At 39.8% G+C, this 27,535-nt stretch overlaps 1 protein-coding gene across 7 annotated transcripts in view; it reads left to right on the top strand.

Annotated features, from left to right (window-relative positions):
- MTDH (metadherin) overlaps nucleotides 1-27,535 on the top strand; it is a 71,479-nt gene that overhangs the window by 18,874 nt on the left and 25,070 nt on the right. For 4 of the 7 annotated variants that reach the window (XM_062188195.1, XM_062188193.1, XM_062188198.1 and 1 more), the window contains exons 3-6: nucleotides 18,771-18,855; nucleotides 19,612-19,788; nucleotides 21,209-21,274; nucleotides 22,483-22,719. In XM_062188195.1, the coding sequence (XP_062044179.1) occupies nucleotides 18,771-18,855; nucleotides 19,612-19,788; nucleotides 21,209-21,274; nucleotides 22,483-22,719 (565 nt within the window). Of the gene's footprint in view, nucleotides 1-18,770; nucleotides 18,856-19,611; nucleotides 19,789-21,208; nucleotides 21,275-22,482; nucleotides 22,720-26,074; nucleotides 26,165-27,535 lie in introns of all 7 variants that reach the window. The other 3 variants (XM_062188192.1, XM_062188199.1, XM_062188194.1) reach the window with 1 other exon arrangement.

Raw genomic sequence — 27,535 nt, 5'->3', positions numbered from 1 at the left:
AGTGCCGGCCTAAGTATACTTTTAAGACATTACAGGGGCTGGTGCTGTGGTATAGCGGGTAAAGCCACCACCTGCAGGGCCGACATCCCATATGGGTGCCAGTTGGAGTCCCAGCTGCTCCACTTCCAATATAGCTCTCTGCTATCGCCTGGAAAAGCAGTAGAAGATGGCTCAAGTCCTTGGGCCCCCGCACCCATGTCAGGGACCCAGAGGAAACTCCTGGCTTTGGATCAGTGCAGCTCCAGCCATTATGGCCATCTGGGGAGTGAACCAGCAGATAGAAGACCTCTCCCCACCCCACCCCCCCGTAACTCTGCCTTTCAAATAAATTAATTAAAAAAAAACACACACCTTATAGACATTGTTTTATTTATCCTCATAGAACCTTTTTTTTTTTTAGATTTATTTATTTGAAAGGCAGAGTGGCAGAGATCTTCCATCCTCTGGTTCACTCCCCAGATGTCCACAACAGCCGTGCTGAGTTAGGCTGAAGCCAAAAGCCAGAAACTCCATCCAGAACTCCCACAAGCAGGAACCCAAGTACATGGGCTGTCCTTTGCTGTCTTCCTCAGCACATTAGCAAGAAACTGGATCCTAAGTGGAAGAACTGGGACTCACACTGGCACTGCAATATAGGATGTAGGCATACCAAGCAGCATCTTTTTCTTTTTCTTTTTTTTTTTAAGATGTATTTATTCATTTGAAAGGCAGAATTACAGAGAGAGAGAGATGGAGATCTATCCACTGGTTTGCTCCCCAAATGGCCACAATGGCCAGGACTGGGCTGGTCTGAAGCCAGAAGCATCTTCTAGGTTTCCCATGTTGGTGCAGGGGCCCAAGTACTTGGGCTTTCCACTGCTTTCCTAGGCACATTAGCAGGAAGTTGGATTGGAGGTGGAGCAGCCAGGACTTGAACCAGTGCCCATATGGGATGACGGCATCACAGGCTACAGCTTTTACCCACTACACCACAGCACTAGCCCCCCAAGCAGCAGCTTAACAGTCAGCACCACACATACACTCCCTCACAAGAGCTTCGAGGAGATTGCATCATACCTATCTTAAAATGAAAAACCTGGGGCTGGTGTTGTCAGATACCAGGTAAAGCCATTTGCAATGCCAGCATCCCATATGGGCATCAGTTCATGTCTTGGTTGCTCCACTTCTGATCCAGCTCCTTGCTAATAGCTTGGGAAAGCAGCAGGGGCCCCTGACACCTATGTGAGAGACCTGGATGAAGCTCCTGGCTTTGGCCTGGCCCAGTCCTATCCATTGGAGCCAGCTGGAGAGTAAACCAGCAGATGGAAGGTTTCTCTCTCTCTCTCTGTAATTCTGACTTTGAAATTTAAAAATAAATAAATAAATAAATAAGATTTTGTTTATTCATTTGAGAGAGAGACTGCTTTCCCAGGCCATAGCAGAGAGCTGGATCAGAAGAGGAGCAGCTAGGACACAAACCGACACTCATGGGATGCCAGTGTCACAGGCAGAAGCTTAGTCCATTGTACCTGTTAGGAAAGAGTTGCAGATTGGTGCCTCCTCACACGGAGCACCAATATTTTAGGAAAAGAGTCACAGAATAGAGAGGAGGCAATGTATTAATTTACAGCCAGACCGAATTTATTCATAGAAAATAAATCCATAGATGTGGATGACCAACTGCCTGCCTTTATTTGACTCCCAGGGGCCAGGCATTTTTAAGGAGGGCTGGGGGTAGGGGTGGGAGTAGGGGATAGCAGGCGGAGGGGAATCCTGGAACTGGGCAAGGCCTTGGGAACCTGGGAAAGAATAAGGGTGGGGTATGAAGGCAATAGGGTGTGAGACCCAAATGAGATTCAAGGGCAAGGAATACATTCCAAAGTTTATCTCTTTTGGGCAGTGAGGGAGAATGGCTAAGCCTTATGTCCTTGTCCCATTAGTGCCAAAGCGCCAGCCCCTCAAATAAATTTTAAAAATATTTTTTAAAAAATGAGAAACCTGAGTCTTAAGTATAAAAGTACAATCAGTTGGGGCTGGTGCTGTGGCATAGCGGGTAAAGCTGCCACCTGCACTGCCGTCATCCGACATGGGCGCAGGTTCAAGTCCTGGCTGCTCCACTTCCGATCCAGCTCTCTGCTATGGCCTAGGAAACCAGTAGAAGATGGCCCAAGTCTTTGGGCCCCTGCACCCGCATGGGAGACCGGAAGAAGCTCCTGACTCCTGGTTTCAGATCAGTGCAACTCTGGCTGTTACAGCCAATTTGGGAGTGAACCAGCAGATGGAAGAATCTCTCTCTCTCTCTCTCTCTCTCTCTCTCTCTCTCTCTCTCTATATATATATATATATATATATATATATATATACATATATATATATATATATATCTGCCTCTCTCTGCCTCTCCTTCTCTCTCTGTGTAACTGACTTTCAAATAAATATATAAATCTTTTTTAAAGGAATATTATCAGTTGTAACCCAGACCCATATCAAAGTCTGTAGTTTATACTCCCCTATGTTTCTGATCCTCTCAAAAACTTTGCTAGGCAGATAGCAATAGTCCCATTTTACAGGTAAGGGCTCCAAAGTGTAGGGTTTCATGATTTCATACAATTTCTGAGCTAGGATTTGAACCCATCTTATTCTGGCACCAAAGTCTCTGCTCTTTTTATTACCTGACAGTACCACCTTTCAGTTCTTGCTTTTTCAGTACGAAGCTTCAACCTTTGGTTTGTTGACTTAGTTGATTTGACTTTGGTTTTTTGGTGTTTTTCCTTTTTTAACTTGAGAGACAGAGCTCCCATCTTCTGGTTCATTCCTGTAAATGCTCACAATGGCAGTGATTGGACCCATTGAAGCTGGGAGCCGGGGATTCAATATAGATCTGCCACATTGGTGGCAGGAATCCAACTACTTGAGCCATCAGTAATGCTACCTCCCAGGGTCTGCAACAGCAGGAAACTGGAATTGGGAGCTGGAGACAGGACTTAGTATCCTAACGATAGGCTAAATGCCCAGCCCTGGTTTGACTTTTTAAATAAAGTCATTCTGTGCCTCATGCCTGATGTTCCTTTTTTCCATCTGGAATCTAGAATTTATGCTTTTTAACTTGATTCAGCCCAAGTAACTCATTTCAGTTATTTTTTTATGTTGCACTGTGTATGTTTCTGTGTCTCAAATAGGTGATTTATGCACCTTAGTGTTCGTTGTCATATATTGTTTAACTCTCAGAACCACATATTGGTAACTTAGGAAAATACAGTTTTTCCCCATAGAGTAATTGTGCTCTAAACTGTGATATTCATTACCCTGTCCTGCCAGTTGGGTAAGCCTTACAGACAGAACTTGGTCTGGAAATTCTGTGATCAGAGCTGTATATCCTAGGTCTATAAAGTGTAGTTTTCTAGGTTTCTACTTATTATGAAGGTCAGTGCTTCATTGATGCTTGTCTCTTATAAAATACACATAGGAGGACCATTAACCAGGCTGAATGTATTGTGCTACTAGATTCCAAAGGGAATAAAGAGAAATACAAGATTCTTTACCCTCCAAGAAATTACAGTCTAGTTAAGGAAAGACAAAGAGAAGATACTAAGTAATATCAGGCATTAGGTGCCAAGTATTAACAAGAGAAAGGTTATTTTACTTGGGTAGCCAGAAGAGACTGGCTTTATTGATATGATATTTCAGTAAGCAGAAGGTGGGGAGTGGGCAATTTTGAAAGGAGAGAGAAATGCGCACAGATATTATTCAGATGAAACAAATGAACATATGCCAGCATACTTGAGGGAAAGCCCTAGATAAGCTTGACAGGTCAGAGTACAATAGTTACAGGAAAAAAACAGATATGTTCAGCTGTTAGATGTGTTCAGCTGACAGTACCATTTATAATTAAGGAAACAATTTTGCATTTATATTTGTAAGGGTCTGAATTGAAGTAAATGTGTAAAGATTGCTAGTAAGAGAAACTGCAATAGCAGATTGTATAAAATTTGGTCACCACCAGGTTGGTTTTCAAGGTAAAGTCAATGATTTAGCCACTGAAATCCCGATATCCTTCATTATAAGTATTATTAATAAGTTCTTACATTTTTATTATGCTACACATTATATAAAATGTTTTTTACAGCTGGCGCCATGGCTTAACAGGCTAATCTTCCACCTTGCGGCGCCGGCACACCAGGTTCTAGTCCCGGTTAGGGCGCCAGATTCTGTCCCGGTTGCCCCTCTTCCAGGCCAGCTCTCTGCTGTGGCCCGGGAAGGCAGTGGAGGATGGCCCAAGTGCTTGGGCCCTGCACCCGCATGGGAGACCAGGAGAAGTACCTGGCTCCTGGCTTTGGATCAGCACGATGCACCGGCCGCAGCGGCCATTGGAGGGTGAACCAACGGCAAAAAGGAAGACCTTTCTCTCTGTCTCTCTCTCTCGCTATCCACTCTGCCTGTCAAAAAAAAAAAAAATGTTTTTTACATCTCAATCCTGTTGAACAACTCTGGGGGGATATTATAATTCATTTGATAGCCCAATAAAAATAATAGTGAATTCCCCAAGAGCACGTAGCTAGTCATGCTCCTTCACTTTCTCTAGAGAAGCAGTTCTCAAACTGTGGTCAGTTGAACCTCTGGGAACGAGCCCCAGGTCCCTTTTATTGGGTCCCTGAACATAAAACTTTTCCTGATAACTAAGACAATATTTGCCCTTTAACTGTGTTGCTGCTTGCACTAATGGTGCAAAAGCAATAATAAATAAAGCTGCTGACGGCCTTAACATGAATCAAAACAGTGACACCAAACTACCAGTAGTCCCTATACTCTTTGCTGTCTTCCACTCACAGTTTTTGGAAAGGAAAAAAAAATGTAATTTCACCTAAGAATGTCCTTGCTGATGCAGTGAAAATGATTATTGATTTTGTTAAATCTCAGTCTGTGAATGCATACTTTTTAATTCCATATGTGAAATGGGAAAGATGCATAAAGTATGCTGCATATGAATGATGGTTGTCCTGAGCCACTTGTTACTTCAGCTTTACTTGAAAGACTGATGGATAAAGCCATAATTATTTAGACTTGGATATTTCTCTACTGTTTTCTCCTGGGACAGGCATTGTGGCACAGCTGGTTAAGCCACCACTTGTAATGCCGGCATACCATATCATTGCTGGTTTGGGTGCACTACTCTTCCAATCCAGTTCCCTGCTAATGTGTCTGGAAAAGCAGCAGATGGGCCAAGAACTTGGGATCCTGCAACCCATGTGGGAGACCAAGATGGAGTTCCTGTCTCCTGTCTTCAGACTGGCCCAGCCTTGGCTACTACAGCCTTTTGGGGAGTGGACTAGCAGATGGAAAATCAATCTGTGTGTGTGTGTGTGTGTATCTGTATCTGTCTGTCTTTCTGTGTCTTTTAAATAAATCAGTTAGTTAAAAAAAAAAAAAAAACGCTGCTTAAGATGCCCACATTTCTTATTGGGCCTCTCTACTTCAAATCAAGTCCCTGCTAATGTGCATCTTGGTTGGGTGGGACATATCAGACAATGGCTCAAGTATTTGAGTCCCTACCACCACATAGGTCTCCCTATGATGGAGTTCCTGACTCTCAGTGTTAGCCTGGCCCAGGGCTGTTAGGGGCATTGGGGAAGTGAACCAGCACTAGAAGATCTATCTCTCTCTTTGTCTTTCAAGTAAATAAAAATAAACATTTTTTTAAAAAAAAAGGATGATCCTGTCACATCATGGAAAACAACTGATAGTGTATGTTATAAATGATAAAATTGTTTCCAAATAAAAATTAGAAATTTGGGGAAATTTGTGTCTGCTTTTATGAGCTTGACACCTTCCTAGTATTTAAAGAATTTCTGATGATAGCAGTTGTGATATTAACAAATGAGATTTTGGGGGAAAAATATAAAGTAGGATGTTTTCACATTTTGGAAAATATGCATAACTTAGTAAACCAGTATTTCTCAGTTGACCAGTGTTTGCATATTGGAAAATCATTCATTAAAGTGCAAAATAGGCTAATTGGAATTATTGTAATGAAGTTTGGAAAGTTCATTGATGCCATTTCAGATTCCATATTGCAACAACTATTAAAAACTACCACTTGGTGAGTTTTTTTCCCTCCCTCTACCAAAAACCCTTTATACCTTCCCAGTGCTCTTAGAAAATATTCCACAACCTTGAACATGACCTTTTAAAAGCTATACATGTGCAGCCGGCGCTGTGGCTCACTAGGCTAATCCTCCGCCTTGCGGCGCCGGCACACCGGGTTCTAGACCTGGTCAGGGCGCTGGATTCTGTCCTGGTTGCCCCTCTTCCAGGCCAGCTCTCTGCTATGGCCAGGGAGTGCAGTGGAGGATGGCCCAAGTGCTTGGGCCCTGCACCCCATGGGAGACCAGGAGGAAGCACCTGGCTCCTGGCTTCGGATCAGCGCGGTGCGCCAGCCGCAGCATGCCAGCCGCGGCGGCCATTGGAGGGTGAACCAACGGCAAAGGAAGACCTCTCTCTGTCTCTCTCACTGTCCACTCTGCCTGTCCAAAAAAAAAAAAAAAAAAGCTATACATGTGTCACAGTCTCATCTCCCACTTCTTAGCCTTTCTAAGCCCCAGCCACCTTGGTTTTCTTTCTTATTTTTGCTAAGTAGTGTATGATTTTAGTGTACTTACAGAGCTGGTTAGTTATCACCACATTCTAACTTTAGAACATTTTTCCACTACTCCACTGATTCCCAGCCCCTGACAACTACTAATCTCCGGTGTACCATCAAGGAAAAATACCCACAGTCAACTGAACTATTAAAACATGCATTTTGCAGTTATATATCCTTGTATTTACAGCCACATTTTGTTCATGTGCTCCAGTCAAAAACAACATGTCACTAAAATGAATAAAAAAGCAGAATCTGTCTTAAGCCAGACATTAAAGATATTTGTGAAATGTAAAATATGCTATTCTTTACATAATAATGTTTTTGAAAATGTTTATTTACATAGCTACATAATTCATTTATTATGTTTACTTTGAAATTGTATATCTAAATTTTTTAGTTTAAATGTATACTCATATAAACAAAGGCACTCTGACATCCTCAATATATTATATTAATCTGAAGGAATATTCTGTGACCAAGAAGTTTAAGAATTGATGCTTTGGCCGGCGCCATAGCTCAATAGGCTAATCCTCCGCCTTGCAGTGCCGGCACACCAGCTTCTAATCCCGGTCGGGGCGCTGGATTCTGTCCTGGTTGCTCCTCTTCCAGGCCAGCTCTCTGCTGTGGCCCGGGAGTGCAGTGGAGGATGGCCCAAGTCCTTGGGCCCTGCACTCGCATGGGAGACCAGGAGAAGCACCTGGCTCCTGGCATCAGATCAACACGGTGCGCTGGCCACGACGGCCATTGGAGGGTGAATCAACGGCAAAGGAAGACCTTTCTCTCTGTCTCTCTCTCTCTCTGTCCACTCTGCCTGTCAAAAAAAAAAAAAAAAAAAAAAAGAATTGCTGCTTTAGGAATGATGAGCATCTAGAAGGGCCAAAATAATACCCTGGCAGCTGACATTTAAACAGCCATAAGCTAGAGCAGTTCTTAGCAAAACAGAGAATACCTGCATGCAAACAGCCTTATAAACTATGATTCTGGGGCCAGTGCTGTGACTTAGAGAATCAAACTCCACCTGCAGTGCTGAAATCCCATGTGGGCTCCAGTTCGAGTCCCAGCTGCTCCACTTCCAATCCAACTCCCTGCTAATGTACCTGGGAAAGCAGTGGAAGATGACCCCCAAATACTTGGGCCACTGCACCCACATGGGAGACCTAGAAGAAGCTCCTGGGTTTGGATCAGTCTAGCCCTGGTCCTTACAGCCATTTGGGGAATGAACCAGTAGATGGAAGATCTCTCTTTATCTCTCTCTCTCCACCCCCCCTTCCCTCCCTCCCTTCTTCCTTTTCTCTGTATATCTCTGCTTTTCAAATAAGTAAATAAATCTTTTTAAAAAAAATAAGAAAGAGGGGCTGGCTCTGTGGCGTATCTGGTAAAGCTGCCACCTGCAGTGCCAGCATCCCATATGGGCGCTGGTTCGTGTCATGGCTGCACCACTCCTGATCCAGCTCTCTGCTGTGGCCTAGGAAAGCAGTAGAAGATGGCCCAGGTGCTTGGGCCCCTGCATCCACATGGGTGATCAGGAAGAGGCTCCTGGCTCCTGGCTCCTGGCTTCGGAACGGTGTAGCTCCGGCCGTTGCGGCCAATTGGGGAGTGAACCAGCGGATGGAAGACCTCTCTCTGCCTCTCCTCTCTCTGTGTAACTCTGACTTTCAAATGAATAAATAAATCTTAAAAAAAAAAAAAAGAAAGAAAGAAACAAACTAAGATTTTGGGCCAGTGTTGTGGAATAATGGGTTAAGCCCCTACCTGTGACTCCAATATCGTATATGTGTGAAAAGTATCTCTATTGATTTGATATCTCATTGTCTTTGTAACTCTGCCTTTCAAAAAATGAATCTTTTTAAAAAATGAGTAAAAATAAACTTTAAGACCAGATTGACAAACCATGGCCAAATCTGGCTCTCTGCCAGTTTTTGTAAATGAAATTTTATTTGAATGCATCCATACTTATTTATTGTCTGTGGCTGCTTTTGTACTACAACAGCAGAGTTAGGTGACTGCAATAGAAGCCTTAGGACCAGCAAAGCCTAAAATATTTATGGTCTGTGCCACAACTCCCCCTCCTGTTTGGCTGAACCCCGGTCTAAACTCATTGTAGTCTTTTGGATTCATTAAAATGTTTTATCTGGAGTGCTTTGATTTGGTTTGACTCTATGGATCTTGGACTCGACCTTTTGGGCCTGTGTTCTTTGTGCCACAAAATCACTAGCCTTGTGATTTCTTTGGTTCCCACACAAAGAATTTAGTTTGCATAGCTCCCTTTCAGGTAAACAAATCCATTTTCTGTAAAAGACAGTGTCTTCCAAGGAAGCTTCATATTTTTTTTTTGCCCACAGACTACTGTCCAAACTCCAGATAGAAGAATTGAGACCAGAACCAAGACTTCTACCCCAGTCCATTGTTTTTTACCCAACCATGGTTGTACCAGACAGGAAGTCGCAAGAAGAGATTGAAACACAGTGAAATGGTGAATTTGGTGTTTTATTTATTTGAAAGACAGAGCAAATAAGACAGAGGAAGGAAAGCACTCCCATCCACTGATTGACTCCTCAAATGCTCACAGTGATGGAGTGCTGGGGTATGAGGACTGGTGTTGGTGAGAAGCCAGAAGCTGGAAAATCAATCCAGGTCTCTCATGTTAGGAACCCAAATACTTCAGCCATCACTGCCACCTCCCATGGTCCCCTCTGTGTATTTTTTTTTTTTTAAGATATATTTATTATTTGAAAGAATTACACAGAGAGAAAGAGAGGCCAGGGCGGGTAGTGGATCTTCCATCTGCTGGTTCACTCCCCAATTGGCTGTAATGGCCAGAGCTGCACCTATGCAAAGCCAGGAGCCAAGAGCTTTTTCCAGGTCTCCCACGCAGGTGCTGGGGCCCAACGACTTGGACCATCTTCTACTGCTTTTGCAGGCCATAGCAGAGAGCTGGATCGGAAGTAGAGTGGTTGGGACTCGAACCAGCGCCCATATGGGATGCCAGCACTACAGATGGCACCTTTACCTGCTGCGCCACAGTGCTGGTCCTATGTATTTGATCTTAAACATGCTAAAATTAAATGAGAATGGGGTCTCAAAGTAGAATTTATTATTATATCTTAATGAGGAGACACGTATATGGGAAAGAGTTCAGGGCTAGATAAAAAGAGTTCTTTAGAAAGATTTCTTACAAATATTTTAAAATTGAGAGTTGATAGCATACTGCTTGTACCGTAGACTGTGCCTTATGAACCTACTCTAGGCATATTCAAATAACTTAATGACTTGAGTGATGGATCAACTATGCAAATACAATAGCTCAGAGATTTTATTTGAGTAGGAGGACAGAGTGAAAGTGACGTGGACAGGGCTATGTTATACAGTCAATTTTTAGTCTTGCATAAACCAAATGATAATTGAATATCTTCTATGTGAAGGGTAGTGTTCTAGCACTGGGATTACAATGGTTGATAAAACAAGAATCCCTACTCTAATGAAGCTTAATGGAGAAAACAACTATTAAAAAAAGCATATTCTCTAAAGTCAGATGCTAAGTGCTGTGAAAGAAAACAGTTTAAGGAGATAGAAGTAAAGTTCAGGTTGTAGGCACTTCCCCTGCACCTGAAATTCTGTTCCTGCTTCTTCCATTCAGGGAAGTATCACAGTTGTATAAAGTGGAATAATCTTGAATCTAGTTTTAAAAAAAATTGTGGAGCCAGCGCTGTGTAGTGGGCTAAGCCTCTGCCTGTGGTGTCGGAATCCCATATGAACACTGGTTCTAGTCCCGGTTGCTCCTTTTCCATTCCAGCTCTCTGATATGGCCAGGGAAAGCAGTGGAAGATGGCCCAAGTGCATGGGCCCCTGTACCTGCATAAGAGACCCAGAAGAATCTCTTGACTCCTGACTTCAGATTGGCTCAGCTCTGGCCGTTGAGGCCACCTGGGGAGTGAACCAGATGGAAGACTTCTCTCTCTCTTCCTCTCTGCCTCTGCCTCTTTCTTTAACTCTACCTCTCAAGTAAATAAATAAAACCTTAAAAAAATTGTAACACTTTTCACAAAATGTCCAGATAATTCCTGACATTGTACCACAGTTACTAAGGTTGAAACTGCTGGTATAGACAGAGAAATAAAACTAGTATGCCTCTTGATCCATCCAACCTGTGAATGTGATGAAATAAGTGAGAAAAATAAATAGTGCCACACACAGAGCTATATAAAATAGAGACTTGTATATTTCTTTGAGCAGAAAATACATGAAATTGACTCTAGAAACAATGGTTTCCAGACTTTTTGAAGGGCAGCTGCTAAAAATTTTCGAAATAAATGGTACTAACAACTTAATTTTGTCAGGTACATTTTTAAAAATTTTCAGTTACAAAAATGAAAGGAATTTCAACACAATGGAGGTAGAAAGGACAAAAATCTCAGAAAAGAGGCTAGTTTTTGTCACAGGTAAGTGAAAAACTGTATACAACAGCCATTACTCTGCAAGCCAGAGCATCACGGTAACCTTTTTTTTTTTTTTAAAGATTTTATTTATTTATTTATTTATTTGAAAGAGTTACACAGAGAGAGGAGAGGCAGAGAGAAAGAGAGAGAGAGGTCTTCCATCCGATGTTTCACTCCAATTGGCCACAGCAGCCGGCGCTGCACTGGTCAGGAGCCAGGAGCTTCTTTCGGGTCTCCTATTCAGATGCAGAGGCCCAAGGACTTGGGCCATCTTGTACTGCTTTTCGAGGCTGTGGCAGAGAGCTGGATCAGAAGTGAAGCAGCCAGGTCTTGAATTGGCGCCCATATAGGATGCCAGTGGTTCAGGCCAGGGCGTTAACCAGCTATACCACAGCGCCAGACCCATAAAGATTTTATTTATTATTTTATTTTGTTTATTTATTTGAGAGGTAGAGTTAGACAGTGAGAGGGATAAACAGAGAGAAAGGGCTTCCTTCCGTTGGTTCACTCCCCAAATGGCCGCAAGGGCCGGAGCTGCACTGATCTGAAGCCAGGAGCCAGGTACTTCTTCCTGGTCTCCCACTCGGGTGCAGGGACCCAAGCACTTGCGCCATCTTCTACTGCTTTCCTTGGGCCTTGTATCTGCATGGAAGACCTGGAAGAAGTTCCCGGCTACCTGCTCCTGGCTCCTGGCTTCAGATTGACGCAGCTCTGGCTGCTGTGGCCAATTGGGGAGTGAACCTGTGGATGGAAGACCTCTCTCTGCTTCTCTCTCTGTATAACTCTGACTTCCAAATAAATAAATCTTTTTTAAAAAAAAAAAATAGTATTGGGCCTGGCACCGTGGCTTAGTGAGTAAAGCCGCTGTCTGCAGTGCCCGCATCCCATATGGGTGCCAATTCAAGTCCTGTCTGCTCTGCTTCAATCCTGCTCTCTGCTATGGCCTGAGAAACCAGTGGAAGATGGCCCAAGTTCTTGGGCCTCTGCACCACGTGGGAGACCCAGAAGAAGCTCCAGGTTCCTGACTTCAGATCAGTGCAGCTTCAGCCATTGTGGCCATTTGAGGAGTGAACTAGCAGATGGAAGACCTCTCCCTCTCCCCTCTCCCCTCTCCCCTCTCCCCTCTCCCTTCTTTCCCCCCTCCCTCCATCCTCCAGCCCTCTCTCTGCCTCTGCCTCTCTGTAACTCTGCCTTTCAAATAAATAAATCTTTAAAAAAAATTAGTATTGTGGGTCTGGCATCTGGCATAGTAGCTTAACCCACAGAGTGGGATTCTGGCTTCCCATATGAATGCTGATTTGAGCCCAATGCAGCTTGCAGCTAATGCACCTGGGAAAAGCAGTGGAAGATGACTCTGCTACTCACATGGGAGATCTGGATGGCGTTCCAGGTTCCTGGCTTTGGCCCTGCCCATCCATGGCATTGTGAGCATCTGGGGAGTGAACCAGTGGGTAGAAGATAACTGTCCCTCCCTGCCTCCCTCCTTCCTTCTCTGTAACTCTGCCTTTCAAATAAATAAATAGATCTTTAGGGAAAAATGAGTTTCATGATTTAGGAGCATGGCTAATGATATGTCCCATTTGGATCTCTTCCCCCTCAAAAAAATGGCACTATTATTTATTTGAGAAGGAGAAAGAGATAGAAAAGAGATCTTCCATCCTCTGGTTGATTCCCCAAATGGCCACAACAGCCAGGCCTGGGCCAAGCCGTAGGCACAACTCAGTCTGGGTCTCCCACAGGGGTGGGAGGACTTAAGTACTTGAGTCATCGTTGCTGCCTCCCAGAGTATGCATTAGCAAGAATCTGGAATCACAGACAGAGCCAGGACAGGAACCCAAGCACTCCTAAATGGGATGCAGGTATCCCAAATAGTGTCTTAACCACTGTGCAAAATGTCTACCTCTAGATTAATGATGATACTTAATACCAAGTATTAAAATGAAGAAATTTAGAAGTTACTAAAAAAATGGTCCATTCATTCACGTTGCTCTCACTAAAACATTTTATAAAATGTATACACCATCACTATGAAAGGAATATATAAAATTTGTAAAATAAATATTTTGGGGAATATGCTTAGTTTTTCCCCAGTGAAGTATGAAAACAAACCTCTATCTGACATGCCTACTCAACTATTTCAGTGAGTAACCACATTCATATTTTTCATACATGGATAACCAGGTGGCTGCTTGTGTTCCTTATTTGTATATTTTGGGTAACTCCTTCTAATGAAATTTTAAAATTTTCTAAACTTAAGGCAGTTTAAAGCTGTTGCCTGCAATGCCCACATCCCACATGGACACCAGTTGGTGTCCTGGCTGCTCTACTTCCCTGCTAATGTCCTGGGAAAAGCAACAGGACTTGGGCCTCTGCCACCCAAGTGGGAAACCCAGATGAAGCTCCTGGCTTCAGCCTGGCCCAACCCCAGCCACTGAAGCCATCTAGGGAGTGAACCATCCCCTAGAAGGTCTCTCTGTCTCCCCCTTTTTCTGTAACTCTTTCAAATAAATAAATGTTTTAAAAAAGAAAAAAGATGGGGCCGGTGCTGTGGTGTCCTAGGCTAAGCCTCCGCCTGCAGCGCCGGCATCCCATTTCCTCTTCAAATCCAGCTCCCTGCTTATGGGCTGGGAAAGCAGCAGGGATGCCCCAGATGCTTAGGCCTCTGCACCCATGTGGGAGACCCGGTTAAAGTTCCTGGCTTCTGATTGGCCCAGCTCTGGCCATTGCATCCATTTGTGTGGAGTGAGCCAGTAGATGGAAGACCTTTCTCTCTCTCTCCCCCTTTGTCTATAACTCTGCCTCTCAAATAAATAAATCTTTCAAAAATTTCTAAACTTCATACTCATCATAATTTCCTAAGGAATTATCAGTCTTATATCTATTCTTTAGCAGTGTTGGAAAGTAGTAATAGTGAATCCAATGACTGTTTATCAGGACCTCTTCATTGTTTAGATTTAAAAGAATAGGGCCATTTTTTGTTCAACTGCAATTATTATTTTAGGTTCCAATACACTGAATACCTATTGTGTAAGTGTGTATTCATTGTTCATTTAATTACTTCCTCTCTCAGAATTATTGGGGAGGATGTCTCATACATATACATGTACATAAATGTATACACATACTCAACGTGGATAAAAATTTTTTCTAGTGGAACTATTATCAGAATACAATGTGAAATTGTAAAGGAAGCCAATAGGATTTTTAGGAACACTTGTGATATAGTCAGTGATAACTGTTTGAACCAAAGTTTTTGGTTTAGAGTTTGTTTGCCCTGCTAGACAGACTCCAATCATGAAGCATTCTATTGAGAATATAGTGAAATATATTTTAATCTCTTGTTTTCAGTAACTTCATATTATTATTAGAAATGTCATAAGGAAGTCTGTGACAGACGGTCAGATTATGAGTTGTCAGTGTTTAGATATACAAGATTATATGTATTTATGGGAAAGGAATGGGTCCAAATGACAGAAATAAAGCAGATGGAGTGGAACTTGAATTGGGTTAGAAAAATGGATGCAGTTCATTTCAGGCATTCATAGGAAAGCAAGGTACTAAGAAAAACACCCTATTCGGACGCCAGATTCTGTCCCGGTTGCCCCTCTTCCAGGCCAGCTCTCTGCTGTGGCCCAGGAGGGCAGTGGAGGATGGCCCAAGTGCTTGGGTCCCTGCACCTGCATGGGAGACCAGGAGGAAGCACCTGGCTCCTGGCTTCAGATCTGCGTGGCACGCCTGCCCTAGCAGCCATTTTTCTGGGGGGTGAACCAAAAGAAAAGAAAAAAGAAAAACACCCTATACTCTGGCTGCCGCACTTTGTTCTGAAGAGAAAATCTACAGTCAACATAGCTTGGGCAAAGATAGGAACGTACAGAGAGGTATCAGTCTTGTAGGAGCCAAATGATTGTATGTGTAAATAAAAGAATATAAAGTGGAGATCAGTTTGTGGAAGACCTTGTGTGTCATAATGAAGTTAGAGTCTGTAGGTAGTAGGAAATATTTATGGTTTTTTTTTAGTGAGAATGAAAATAAATTGGACTAGTATAGATATGTTGGGAGATAAGTATTTGAAAGGAAGGCCTTAAAGATAAGAATTTCTCCTGATGTCTGATTTCATTTCTTCTTCTTCTTTTTTTTTTTTTTTTTTTTTTTTTTTTTTGACAGGCAGAGTGGACAGTGAGAGAGAGAGACAGAGAGAAAGGTCTTCCTTTTGCCGTTGGTTCACCCTCCAATGGCCGCCGCGGCCGGCGCACCACGCTGATCCGATGGCAGGAGCCAGTTGCTTCTCCTGGTCTCCCATGCGGGTGCAGGACCCAACCACTTGGGCCATCCTCCACTGCACTCCCTGGCCACAGCAGAGAGCTGGCCTGGAAGAGGGGCAACCGGGACTAGAACCCAGTGTGCCGGCGCCGCTAGGCAGAGGATTAGCCTAGTGAACCACGACGCCGGCCTTCATTTCTTCTATTAATTATAGCACAGTTGTTAGTAGAGACTTTTACTCAATTCTGTTTATATATCTCCTAAGACAATGTGTGACACATAGTAGACATTTTATAAATCTTGTTTGCATTGAAGATCATCACAACAAAGGCTAGTGATAATCTACCCCAGCTCCATGTTTTCTTAAATAGCTTTAGTAGAAGTGGAGCCACTTAGAAGTAAGACATTCACTACAATCAGATGACTGGGGCAAATAATAGTACAACCACACACAGCTACTCCACTTCTGATCCAGCTTCCTGCTGATGCACCTGGGAAGCCACATGGTGACCCAAGTACTTGGATTCTTGTCACACACATGAGAGAGACCCGGATGGAGTTCCTGGCTCCTGACTTCTGTCTGGACCAGACCTGGCTCTAGCAGGTATCAGGAGAGTGAACCAACAGATGGGAAATATGTCTCTCCCTTTCTGTCTCTTGTCTCTTAGATAGACAGTCCAGACCTGGCTGTAGCAAGTATTAGGAAAGTGAACCAGTAGATGCAAGATCTGTCTCTCCCTCTGTCTATCTCCTCTCTAAGATAGATAGATAAATCTTGGGGGCGGGGGAAAAAAAAGTCTAAAATGGTTCCTATTTGGTTCTTTAAATAAAAGGCTTGCTCTCCCTGATCTAGACTGGAATTAACAGGTGTTCTGAGTAGTTATGATAGAGACACAGAAGTAGATTTGTGTTTGCCGGAGGGATGGGGAATGAGTGGTAATGGTTACAGAGTTTATTTTTGAGAGTAAAGACAATAATGGTGATTAGCTGTGCAACCTCAGATACTTAAAAGCCTGAATTATATACTTTAAAAGTATGAATATTATAATATGTGGAAAATATCTCAATTTTTTTTAAATGGGTATGGGTGGGGCCAGTGCTGTGGGTAGCAGGTAAAGCTGCCGCCTGCAGTGCCAGCATCCCATATGAGCACTGGCTCAAGACCTGGCTGCTCCACTCCTGATCCAGCTCTCTGCTGTGACCTGGGAAAGCAGTAGAAGATGGCTCAAGTCCTTGGGCCCCTACACCGGCATGGGAGACCCGGAAGACACTCCTGGCTCCTGGCTTCAAATGGACTTAGCTCTAACCATTGCCTCTGCCTCTGCCTCTCTGTAGCTCTGCCTTTCAAATAAATAATTTTTTTCTTTAAGTGGGTATGGGGACCAGTATTGGCATAGCAGGTTAAGCCTCCACCTGCAACACCAGCATCCCATATGGGCACTGGGTTCAGGTCCCAGTTGCTCCACTTCAGATCCAGGTCTCTGCTAATACCCTTGGGAAAGCAGCAGAAGATGGCCCAAGTGTTTGGCCCCCTGAACCCATGTGAAAGGCCTGAAAGAAGCTCCTGTCCTGGCTTTGATAGACTCAGCTCTGGCCATTGCAGCCATTTGGGGAGTGAAGCAATGTATGGAAGATCTCTCTCTATTTCTCCCTCTCTCTCTCTCTGACTCTGCCTTTCAAATCAACAAAATAAACTTTAAAAAAAAATCTAAAAAATGTTAAAGAGTGGTTATGAACCTGGTTCGTTAGATATAATAAAGCAGTGCCTTAAACATGCTACAAGCTAATGATGAGAACATGCAAAGAAACAAAGGCAAGTCAATTATAAGGACAGTAAAAGAAAATAGTTTTCTCTAATATATATTCCATTGACAGACAGTCACCTTTAAGAAATCATGCCACTTGAGAATACAGTCATCCTCAGTGTCAGTGGGGAATTGGTTCCAGGGCATTACTCTGAAACCAAAATCTGAGAATGCTCGACTCTCTTATATAAATTGGCATAGTATTTCAATCTCACATTCTACCATGACCTCCCATATACTTTAAGTCATCTCTCCATTACTTATAGTACCTAATACGATACAGATAGTTCTAGTGTATCACTTAGGAAATAATGACCCACAGAAAAGTTTACAAATGCATAGTATGGACAATTTTTTTTTCCTCAGATATTTTCAGTCATTGGTTAATTGAATCTGAGGATGCAGAACGCCCAGCAGATTCAGAGGCTAACTGTATTTGCAAGTTGTTGATAGGAAAAAATTAGCTGTCATTTATTGCTTTACTCATACAAAGGGCTGAGATATAAAACCTTATTTAGTTGTAAGCTTAATAGTTAGTGCACAATAATAAATGTGGTATTCTCAGTAAATAGCTACGAGTGAATACAAAGTATTAAGTAAAAAGAATTTTTATAAATGTTGATTATTTTCTGGGAACACTTACCTAAATATAGAAATCATGGCTTTATAGAACTTTTAGCAAATTTTTGAAAAGAGAATATAATATTTATGTTAAAACATCTTATCATACATATTTTCACATTGCTTTGAAATTGTTAAAATATTTCTTACATTAATTTGACTCATTGTTATCCATGGAACATATCAACAATTTGTTTTATATGGTTTGAAAACGAATATATGGCACTTTCTTTCTGAACACTGGAAATAGATTTTAGTTTTATTGGTTTGTATTATAGTATACCTTATTTATAATATAAGTTAAGATATGATGATGTCTAAAAGCATAAGCTTTGGAGCCAAACAAGGCCTAGTTCCTAATTGCAACTTAATTTATTAACTTGGGCTGGGCATTGCTTTGGATACCCACATCCCAAATCAGAGTGCTGGTTTGAATCCCAGCTACTCTGTTTCCAATTCAGTTTCCTGTTAATGCACCTGCTAGGCAGTGGATGATGGCTCTAGTACTTGAGTCCTTCTCACTCATGTGGGAGATCTGAATGGAGTTCCTGGCTTCTGATTTTAATTTGGCCCAGTCCAGACTGTTGTGACCATTTGAGGAATGAACCAGCAGATGGATGGGTTTCTTTCTCTCCCCCTCTCTCTCTCCTTCTCCCCCACACTCCTGTCTTTCCCCTGTTCAAATTTTAAACAGTTCTGATTATTAGAAAAAAAAAAAGAAGAAAAAGAAAATGCTAAATACGACTCCATACAGCCTACTTAATATCTCTAAGTCTCTGTTTACTCATCTCCAGGGTGATGTTTTTCTTGCCCCCTAGGAAAACTTAAGACACTAAATATAAAGTATTTAGCACATAGTAACCATTTAGTAAATGGTAACCTCATATTATTATTACCACTTAATATGTTTTAAAAATCAAGCATTAAATTTTTCATTTGTCAGCATCATACATTTCATTATGTATTTTACTGACTCCTATTTTTCCGAAAATATACCAAATGTTAAGTAACATTTTATTTTACTTTCAGTCAAAGAAAAATAAGAAGAAATCAAAGTCAGATGCTAAAGCAGTGCAAAACAGTTCTCGCCATGATGGAAAGGAAGTTGATGAAGGTACTTAAGCAAGGGAAAGGACTGTAGAAACCTTTTAATCCTTTTTTACCAAGGTGTATTATATAAAAGCTGCATTTGTTTTAGTTTATATACCTAGCTCTTTTTAATTATTACAGATTTTCATAAGCAAATCTATGATGTTATTTTAAAAATTTTTTGTTGTTTAAATTAAGAACCTGGTAGTGCTTTTCTTGAAGAAACTGCCTTGAAATATAAGGTTTAAGCTCAGTATTTTGAGCAACTGAAAAGCCATTCATCTTGTCTTTGTTTCCTAGAGGTGTGGTTTGGGTTTGGTTTTTTTTGTTTTGTTTTGGTTTTTTTGTTTTTTTTTGCGTTTTTTTTTTTTTTTTTCCTCCCTGTTAAATATATCATCCTGGAATGCTGTGTACAAAATTCTTGAGTAAGCCATTTATTATCATCACTTACACCTTTTTTCAGTGGTTTTATATAACACTCTCTCATCACCTCTACTCAGCAAAATAAAAGGATGTACAAGATTCTTTACTTTTTCTAAACCATAGATGACAGATTTGATTTAAAAAAAAAACAGCATAAATAATAGCAGTTTGTTGCCTAAAATAACACAAGATTAGAATAGATTCATAGTATAAATTAATACAATCAGCACTCTTGGGTTTTAGCTTAATATCTAAATTTATCATGATATTTTGTATGCCCATCCCGTTTCCCCAAAAAAAATACAACTTTTTTGTCTTGCCCTTACTGAATAACATTTTTTTTCTGGGGCTATGTTAGGAGCCTGGGAAACTAAAATTAGTCACAGAGAGAAACGACAGCAGCGTAAACGTGATAAAGTGCTGACTGATTCTGGTTCATTGGATTCAACTATCCCTGGGATAGAAAATATCATCACAGTTCCCACCGAGCAACTTACAACTGCATCATTTCCTGTTGGTTCCAAGAAGAATAAAGGTATATTAGTGGAACATAAAAAAGTGGTACATCAAATCAAACTCCTTTTAATCAGATGTACAATATATCACTATGTCAGAATCTGACTATTTTGAACTGCTAACACCATTGTGCTGATATACCCTTCTTCATGAGAATATTGTGAACCATGTATGAATTTACCTAGCACCAGCAGCGTTACTTCTTACATATTGCCTAATGAATGGCCTATTAAATTGAAGTTTGCCTTTCTGCCTTGAGTCACATGAGAAAATGATGTTGCTGCTTTTCTTTGTGTGTATTGCTTTGCCCCAACTCTTTTGCATCTCCATTTCTTAGAGTGGATAAGACATGTATTAAGTGGAATTATTTATCACCATTCTGCATGTTGAGCATTTTCATTCCAAGATGAAACAAGCATGTTCTAGTTAGTGCAGGTTCTGTCTGGACTACTTATCACCCCAGGTTTCTAAGAGTGCCATAGGTGTTTAGTAATGCTAGATCAGAACTTAAAAGGTTATTTAGTCAGTCAGTGTTCTTCCTCCCGAGTTTCAGATGTTCACACACCCCACTGCTGATGGCTTACTGCTAGCTCTTTGCAATGCCATCATTTTTACCCTGGAGATAGCAATCTGCAAAGTGATACTGCTCAATTCGCTTCAAGAAATTGGCTTATCTTCCTTCCTCTTTTTGCTAATGACTTTCCCACCTCCTCATCTTTCAGTTATTTCAAAACCACTTTCTTAGCCTTGTTACTTTCTACTTTTTTGCTTGATAACTTGGAATTTATTGCCATGGTATATCGTGACTTCTACTTATTCATTTTCACTGTCACATGTTAGCTATGCTTTAGTATTTTTGTTGGTAACTCTTTTTCACTGTCTTGTGCATGCCTTCTTTGCTAGCACAATCCTATGTCATGCTGGTTTTTTGAAACATTGTGATCATTTATGCTTTTTAGTGTAAGAGAAATAGTATTTTTGTGTTACAACATGTAGTCTCACCTCTTGCCATATTTCCTAAGTCCTGGTCCCAAATACTGGCAAAGTTCTGAAGTTGATGTGTTTGCTTCCAGGACTGTTGAAAAAGGCAGCTGGTGTTGCTAGAGGTGGCAAAGTTGAATCCAATTACAGAGCCCAATTCTCCAGTTCCTACTTAACAGAATCTTGATAACCATTATAGAATAGCAAATTCCATTTATACTTGGGCAGTTTTCCAGGTCCTTAATTGGCATTTTAGTTGACTAGGAGGATGGTAACTCAGTTCCTCATGGACATGTGAAATGTGTTGTAAAATTGACTTTCTCCAGTGTAAGAATTTAGCAATTAAAGGAGCGATTTATGAAAGATAATAAGTAAAAATCAATTTGTATGTTACTCCTAATTTAATGTGCGTACTGGCCTATTTAGTATTAAATAAATTTTATTTCTATTTCAACCAGGTGATTCTCATCTAAATGTTCAAGTTAGCAACTTTAAGTCTGGAAAAGGAGATTCCACACTTCAGGGTGAGAGAAATTACATGTAACTTAAATTGAAGGCCCATCAGAATAGAAACTTACATACATGTCTCTTTCCTCACATGAATGACGCAGAAGGAAAGAAAAAGGCTTAAAAAATGATTTTTAATTACTAAAGTAACATAATCACAGACCAGAGATTTTGGAAAATAGATAAAAAGAAAAATCACTCTCACTTCTAACAGTCTTTGGTATGTTCTAGTTTTTTTCCCCCATATATGAAAGCAATATGCAACTTTGATTCTTATTTGCATCACTTAAGCCAATTGAGAAGGATCTTTGTTGGACATGGGTTTAATATAGGCATATATGGAATAAAAGAATTTCCCCCGTATATTAAGAAAAAAGCCTTAGTTTGTATAATTTTTAAAATTAACTCCTTGACAGCATCAAATATTTCACAATAAATGAACTATAGTCTAACGTTATCCAATTTTTCACAAATAGAAAATAAATTTTATTTACTCATTCGTGAAATGATTAAATTAAGTAGAGTGTTATGTCTAGCTAGAAAATAAGTATAAAACATAAATTCAGAAATGAAAAAAGCACCTTCTCATTTCAGGCTTGCAATGAAAGCATGAAGCCTTGGTTCTCAATCCTGGCTCTACATTGTTATCATCAAGAAAGTGTTAAAACAATACAATCACACGTATGTGGTGTGTATATACACATTTTACACATATGAGACCTGGACTCCAACCCAAGAGAGTCTGATTTTAATTGGTTCTAAGCCAAGGCAATTTTTTAAGAAATTTCTCAGCTGATTTTTAAGGTGCAGCCAAGTTTTAGAACCACTGCTTTATACATAATATAATGTATAAATCTTTAAGGAAAGAACATCTAACTAAGGAGAGGTCTTCATATTTATAGTGGGTGAGTATATTGAGTATACCAGAATATGTATCATTTTCCTGTTTGCTCTGTTGTACTTCCTTTGAGCAAGTCATTCTGTTGTTGAAACATCACTAGTGTATGTCTTACATTCAAACCTTCTTTAGTTTTTAAATTAAAAAACATTATTGGTGATCATGTTACTTTAAAATTCTTATCTTTAAAGCTCGAGCTACTTAAAGGACAGTGGGGGGAGAAATGAGTGAGAAATATAGACTGAGCAATTATAGAAATTTGAAAACATCCCAGTTTTAATACGATGTCATGTACCTGATTTTAATCTTTATTTTCTTTTCTTTAAGTTTCTTCAGGATTAAATGAAAACCTCACTGTCAATGGAGGAGGCTGGAATGAAAAATCTATAAAACTCTCCTCACAGATCAGTGCAGGTGAGGAGAAGTGGAATTCTATTTCACCTACTACTGCAGGCAAGAGGAAAACTGAGCCATCTGCTTGGAGTCAGGACACTGGAGATGTTAATGCAAATGGAAAAGACTGGGGAAGGAATTGGAGTGACCGTTCAATATTTTCTGGCATTGGTAAGAAGTGTTAAAAAAATTTTTTTTAAGTTCATTTAAAATTGCTATTCTGGTACATTTTGAATATTCCAGGAATGAAAAAATAAAGCCATGAATAGAAAAGTTAGTAATGCCATGAAGATATAATAGTAATAATGAGCTCATCAGAGATCCTTTGCATGGCGCAAAGTGGGAACTAAATAAGTGAATCATGATGTTTATTGCTTATTCTGTATATCTAGTGCTTCCATATACTTTATCACATTTGATTATCAGTGTAACAAACTGGTATGGTGGTGATGTGATAAATGTAATACATGAACCCACTTTAAGATTAATTTTAACAGCTCTGTCGAGTCTGATTAAGTTTATAGCATCTATTTATAGACTATTTTACAATCTACAAAATGCCTATTTGTAATTAAATTTTCCCCTAGATTTTAATGGTAAAGACTCAAAAGTTGAGAAGCTTATTTCTGTTGTGAACCGTCAAGTTAAAAGCATCTTAATCTTCAAGTGTGTATTATAGAAAAGAAATCTATGATAAGTATCAGAAAACTGAAAAAAGAAAAGGAAAAACCCCAGATCTTACACCAACACCCAGTGATAGTCACTTTAGTTTTTCTATTTTCTTTATGATCTCCTCTCCTTTCCCCCATGTACAGGTTTGTTTTTTTTTTTTGTTTTGTTTTGTTTGTTTGTTTGTTATTTGCATAACCCAAAGAAGACACGCATTTTTATGCCCCTCACACAAACACTTATCACACATCGTAACATAAGCATTTTTCTTACTCTTTTTATTTAATGGCTATATGAGTATTGCATAAGCATAGCATAATTTACTTAACCATTCCCATATAATTGGACATATAATTTTTATAAAGATTTATTTATTTATTTGATAGGCAGAGTTACAGTAAAAGAGGTGGAGACAGAGAGAGAGGGAGATCTTCCATCCACTGGTTCATTCCCTAAATGACTGCCACAGCCTGGGCTGAGCCAGGAGCTTCATCTGGATCTCCCATGTGCGTGCAGGGGCACAAGCACTTGAGCCATCCTCTGCTGCTTTCTCAGGCACATTAGCAGGGAGCAGGTCAGAAGTGGAGCAGCCCGGGCTCGAACTGGCTCCCATATTGGATGCCAGCACTGCAGACGCTTAACCCTCTGCACCACACGGCACCCACCCTGGATAAATCATTTTTTTTAATGATTGTAAATAAGGTTGCGTTAAATATGTTTGGTTTTGGGTTATTTCTTTAGGATAGATCCTTGGGATTGTAATACTGGGGTAAAGGGACTATGAATGTTTTTATTGCTCTGCTCTTTACTGTCAAAGTGTTTTCTATGAGAATTGTTCTGACTTATGCTCTCAACATTAGTATAAGGGCCCATTTATCATAAGCTTACCAAAGAGGAGGTTTCTTACTTTTTTAAAAAATCTTTTACAGTTAGTTAAACAAAAACACATACATTATTTTGTATTTTGGTTAACTTTTTAAAAGCACTAATGAGTTGAATATTTTTCCACAACTTTCTTGATTATTTATTTATTTATTTATTTATTTTGAAAGAGTTGATTTTTTTTTTTTTTTTTTGGAAAGAGTTAGATCTTCAATCCACTGGTTCACTCCCCTGATGGCTGCAACAGCTGGCGCTGGGCCAGGCCAAAGCCAGGAACTTCTTCCTGGTCTCCATGTGGGTGGTGGGGCTCAAGCAGTTGGGCCATCTTCCACTGCTTTTCCCAGCCCCTTAGCCGGGAGCTGGATTGGAAGTAGAGCAGGTGGGACTCTAGCCAGGGCCTGTGTGGGATGCCAGCATCGTACATCGTAGGTGGTGGCTTTACCTGCTGTTCCACAACAGCCCCTATTTGTTTTATGAATTGTGTATTCATGTTCTTTGCCATTTAGCTAATGGCCTTTTATTGTCTTGGTTTTTTTTATAATCAAATTATAATTGTGCATTAAACATAACAATTTTTTCTATTGTACCTTTTGCAGATTTTTTGTTTAATTTGGGGGAGCAATGGGCGATAGAAATTGTAGGTTTTTAAATAGAAAAAAATATCTTCCTTTGCTATTAGCTTCTTCTTTTTTTTTTTTTTTTTTTTTTAGAAAAAAGTTAACACCCTCATGAAGCAAACTCCAGTTTATTTGTTAATATTGTTCTTAAGTTTGCTTTCGTCTCCTCATTTCATAATCAATTTTTATGTAGAAATATCAAAACTTTTTTGGAAAGACACTCCCTAAATTCTTGTCCTCATTTTCAGCAGAGAAGAAAACACACATTTCTATGCAGTGGAATATTCTGTCATATTTAATTAAGTAAATAGTGCAATTTTATGGAGTAACGTTAAGAACTATAATCTTTTGCAATATCTGCAATTTACTTATGAAAGCTCTGTAGCATTTCATAATTAGGACATAGATTATATGGTACTTGTTTATAATTGCTACAGATAAAATTAAGCTGCAAATTAGAGTTCCTGCCTATGTGGATTAGGAACATTGTTGAAATTGAAAGAGAATATATTAAGTATATGTTAAATTAAGCTTGTAATGAATCATTCAGAAGGGACAGGTGTGACTGGTTTCATGGAGTTGCATTTTCCTTAAAATACAGCTGTGTATCACTTAGTATTGCAGAAAATTGAGATACATGTCATTAGGTGATTTTATCATGGTGTGAACATCATAGAGTGTACTTACACCAACTAACATGACTGCAATGTCACTGGTGATAGAATCTTACAGGAATACAGGTGTATATGTAGTATGCCATTGACCAAATGTCATTCAGCGCACAGCTGTATTCATATATAAGAAAGAAATTTCTTGAAAATATTGAGAAAAGATGAGAAATATTAAGATTGAGAAAAGAAAACAGAAAAGATGAGTGTGAACTAGTTCATACAGATCTACTAGTTATAAATCCCTGTTTTTGTATTTTTGCTGTCTTCTATGGACATTAAGCTAGTTACTTGTATGTACCTCATATTTAAGTTTGTGAGGATTGATTATAAAGAATGTCTAGTACCAAGTTCAATGCCTGGACCAAAATGATTATCTAGTACTTTGGTGAAATGAAAATAGTATAGATTTTAGAAAATGAATTGAGTTCCAATCATGGCTCAGCTGTTTTCTAGCTTTGAGCAAGTCACTTATGTGCTGAAAGTGCCTAGCAGAGTTGCTGTAAGGATTAGAAGTGGTTGGTGTAAGGGCCTCAATAATAATAGACATTGAGTAAGTAGTAGCTATTGGTATTGTGGTTCTAATTTCTAAATTTTTCTTTATATTTGTTATCGTAGTTTAAATCTGTACATATCTTTCAAGTTTCATTGCAAGTTGAAGGTTCCAAGTGACGTTCTTTATCTTAACAGCTGCTTGGTCTAGTGTGGATAGGGGAATGAATACCTCTGAACAGAATTCTGCTTCTTTTGCATCTCTCACACTTAACTCTGCTGTTTCTGGTATGTGAAAACAGTCTTTCATTTAGTTAACAAAAAAATTTATGTTTAAATTAATTTTAGCACTTGTTATTTGAAAAACAATCAGAATCAAATACTGCTATCAACATAAATAAAAGAGTAGCAGAGGCCTTTTAAAAAAAGAAAGAAGACCTAAATGCTTGTAGAAGAGTGAGGAATGCATTGGCACACAATAACTCATGGGCAGCCTTTCTTTCAGAGTTGTACTCTTCTATTACTCATATGCTCCAGGCATACTTACTAGTTGAAATCTGGCATTTCATTTCTATTCACCCTTATTCACCTTAAGTTTTATAGCTAAACCTTTCAGGTTTTTTGAACATGTATATAATAACTCCACCTTGTCTTGAGTTAGAAAACACACTATTACCTATAAACTAAATATTACATAAATATGGGAGACATTGTTAGCTTACAGTGCTCCACACTGGAATTCATGGACCCAGTTAACTACTTCTGTATTTCAACCATGTCTGGAATCACTAGCCTGGAATAGAAGTCAGCAAGCTTTCTTTAAAGAGCCAGATGGTAAATATTTTCAGCCATGTGGGACATACTGTCTGTTGTAGCTATACAACTCTGTCATGTCATTGTACAAGGAAAGCAGCTAGACATGATACATAAACAAATAATTGGGGCTGGTTCTGAAATAGTACTCTTTTTTAAATTTTTTTCCAACCATTTAAAAGTGTAAAAACTATTGTTGGCTCATGAGCCATACAAAAATGAAATGGTTGGATTTGGCCTGCAGATCATAGTTTGCCAAAGCCTGATCTCATGGACTGTGTCTCAGTTCCAAAGATCAAGATTAATTGCTTTCCTCACTTGTGACTTTGTGCAACACAGATGCTATGCTCTTCATGTAGTTAAAGAAAGCAACAGGGGCTACTAAAGAATAATAAAAAGCACCATTATATACTAGTGCTCCTCAGGAACTAAAATGCTAATTATTATGAGTTTTATAGGGTTCTGTTTAAAATCTACATGAAAAATGTATAACTATTTTGGGTATATATCAGGCAGAGTTACATTAGTGGAATGCTAGTGTGATCATTAATAATAACCAAGTAGAAATATATGAATTAATGAGGATTCTAATGAGAAGAAATGGTTAGATGGAAGTCTTTTACACTAATCAGATATCATTTCCTCATAACCAAATCAGTGACTATGAATTCAAAGTGATTATCAGTGTCACTTAAGGACTCTGATAGACATAGAGATTCTGATTTAGAATGCTTGGGCTATAAGTGGGATGGAGAACCATTGCTTTACATTTCCATTCTGAAATGAATGTACGGTGATAGAGTAAGGGTTTTAGAGGAGGTACCCATGAATTTGTATGGCCCTGAA

The sequence above is a fragment of the Lepus europaeus genome, chromosome 4 (assembly GCF_033115175.1).
Source record: "Lepus europaeus isolate LE1 chromosome 4, mLepTim1.pri, whole genome shotgun sequence".
In the NCBI taxonomy this organism is placed as follows: domain Eukaryota; kingdom Metazoa; phylum Chordata; class Mammalia; order Lagomorpha; family Leporidae; genus Lepus; species Lepus europaeus.
Note: the sequence above shows the minus strand (reverse complement) of the source record. Positions and strands in the feature narration are given on the sequence as shown.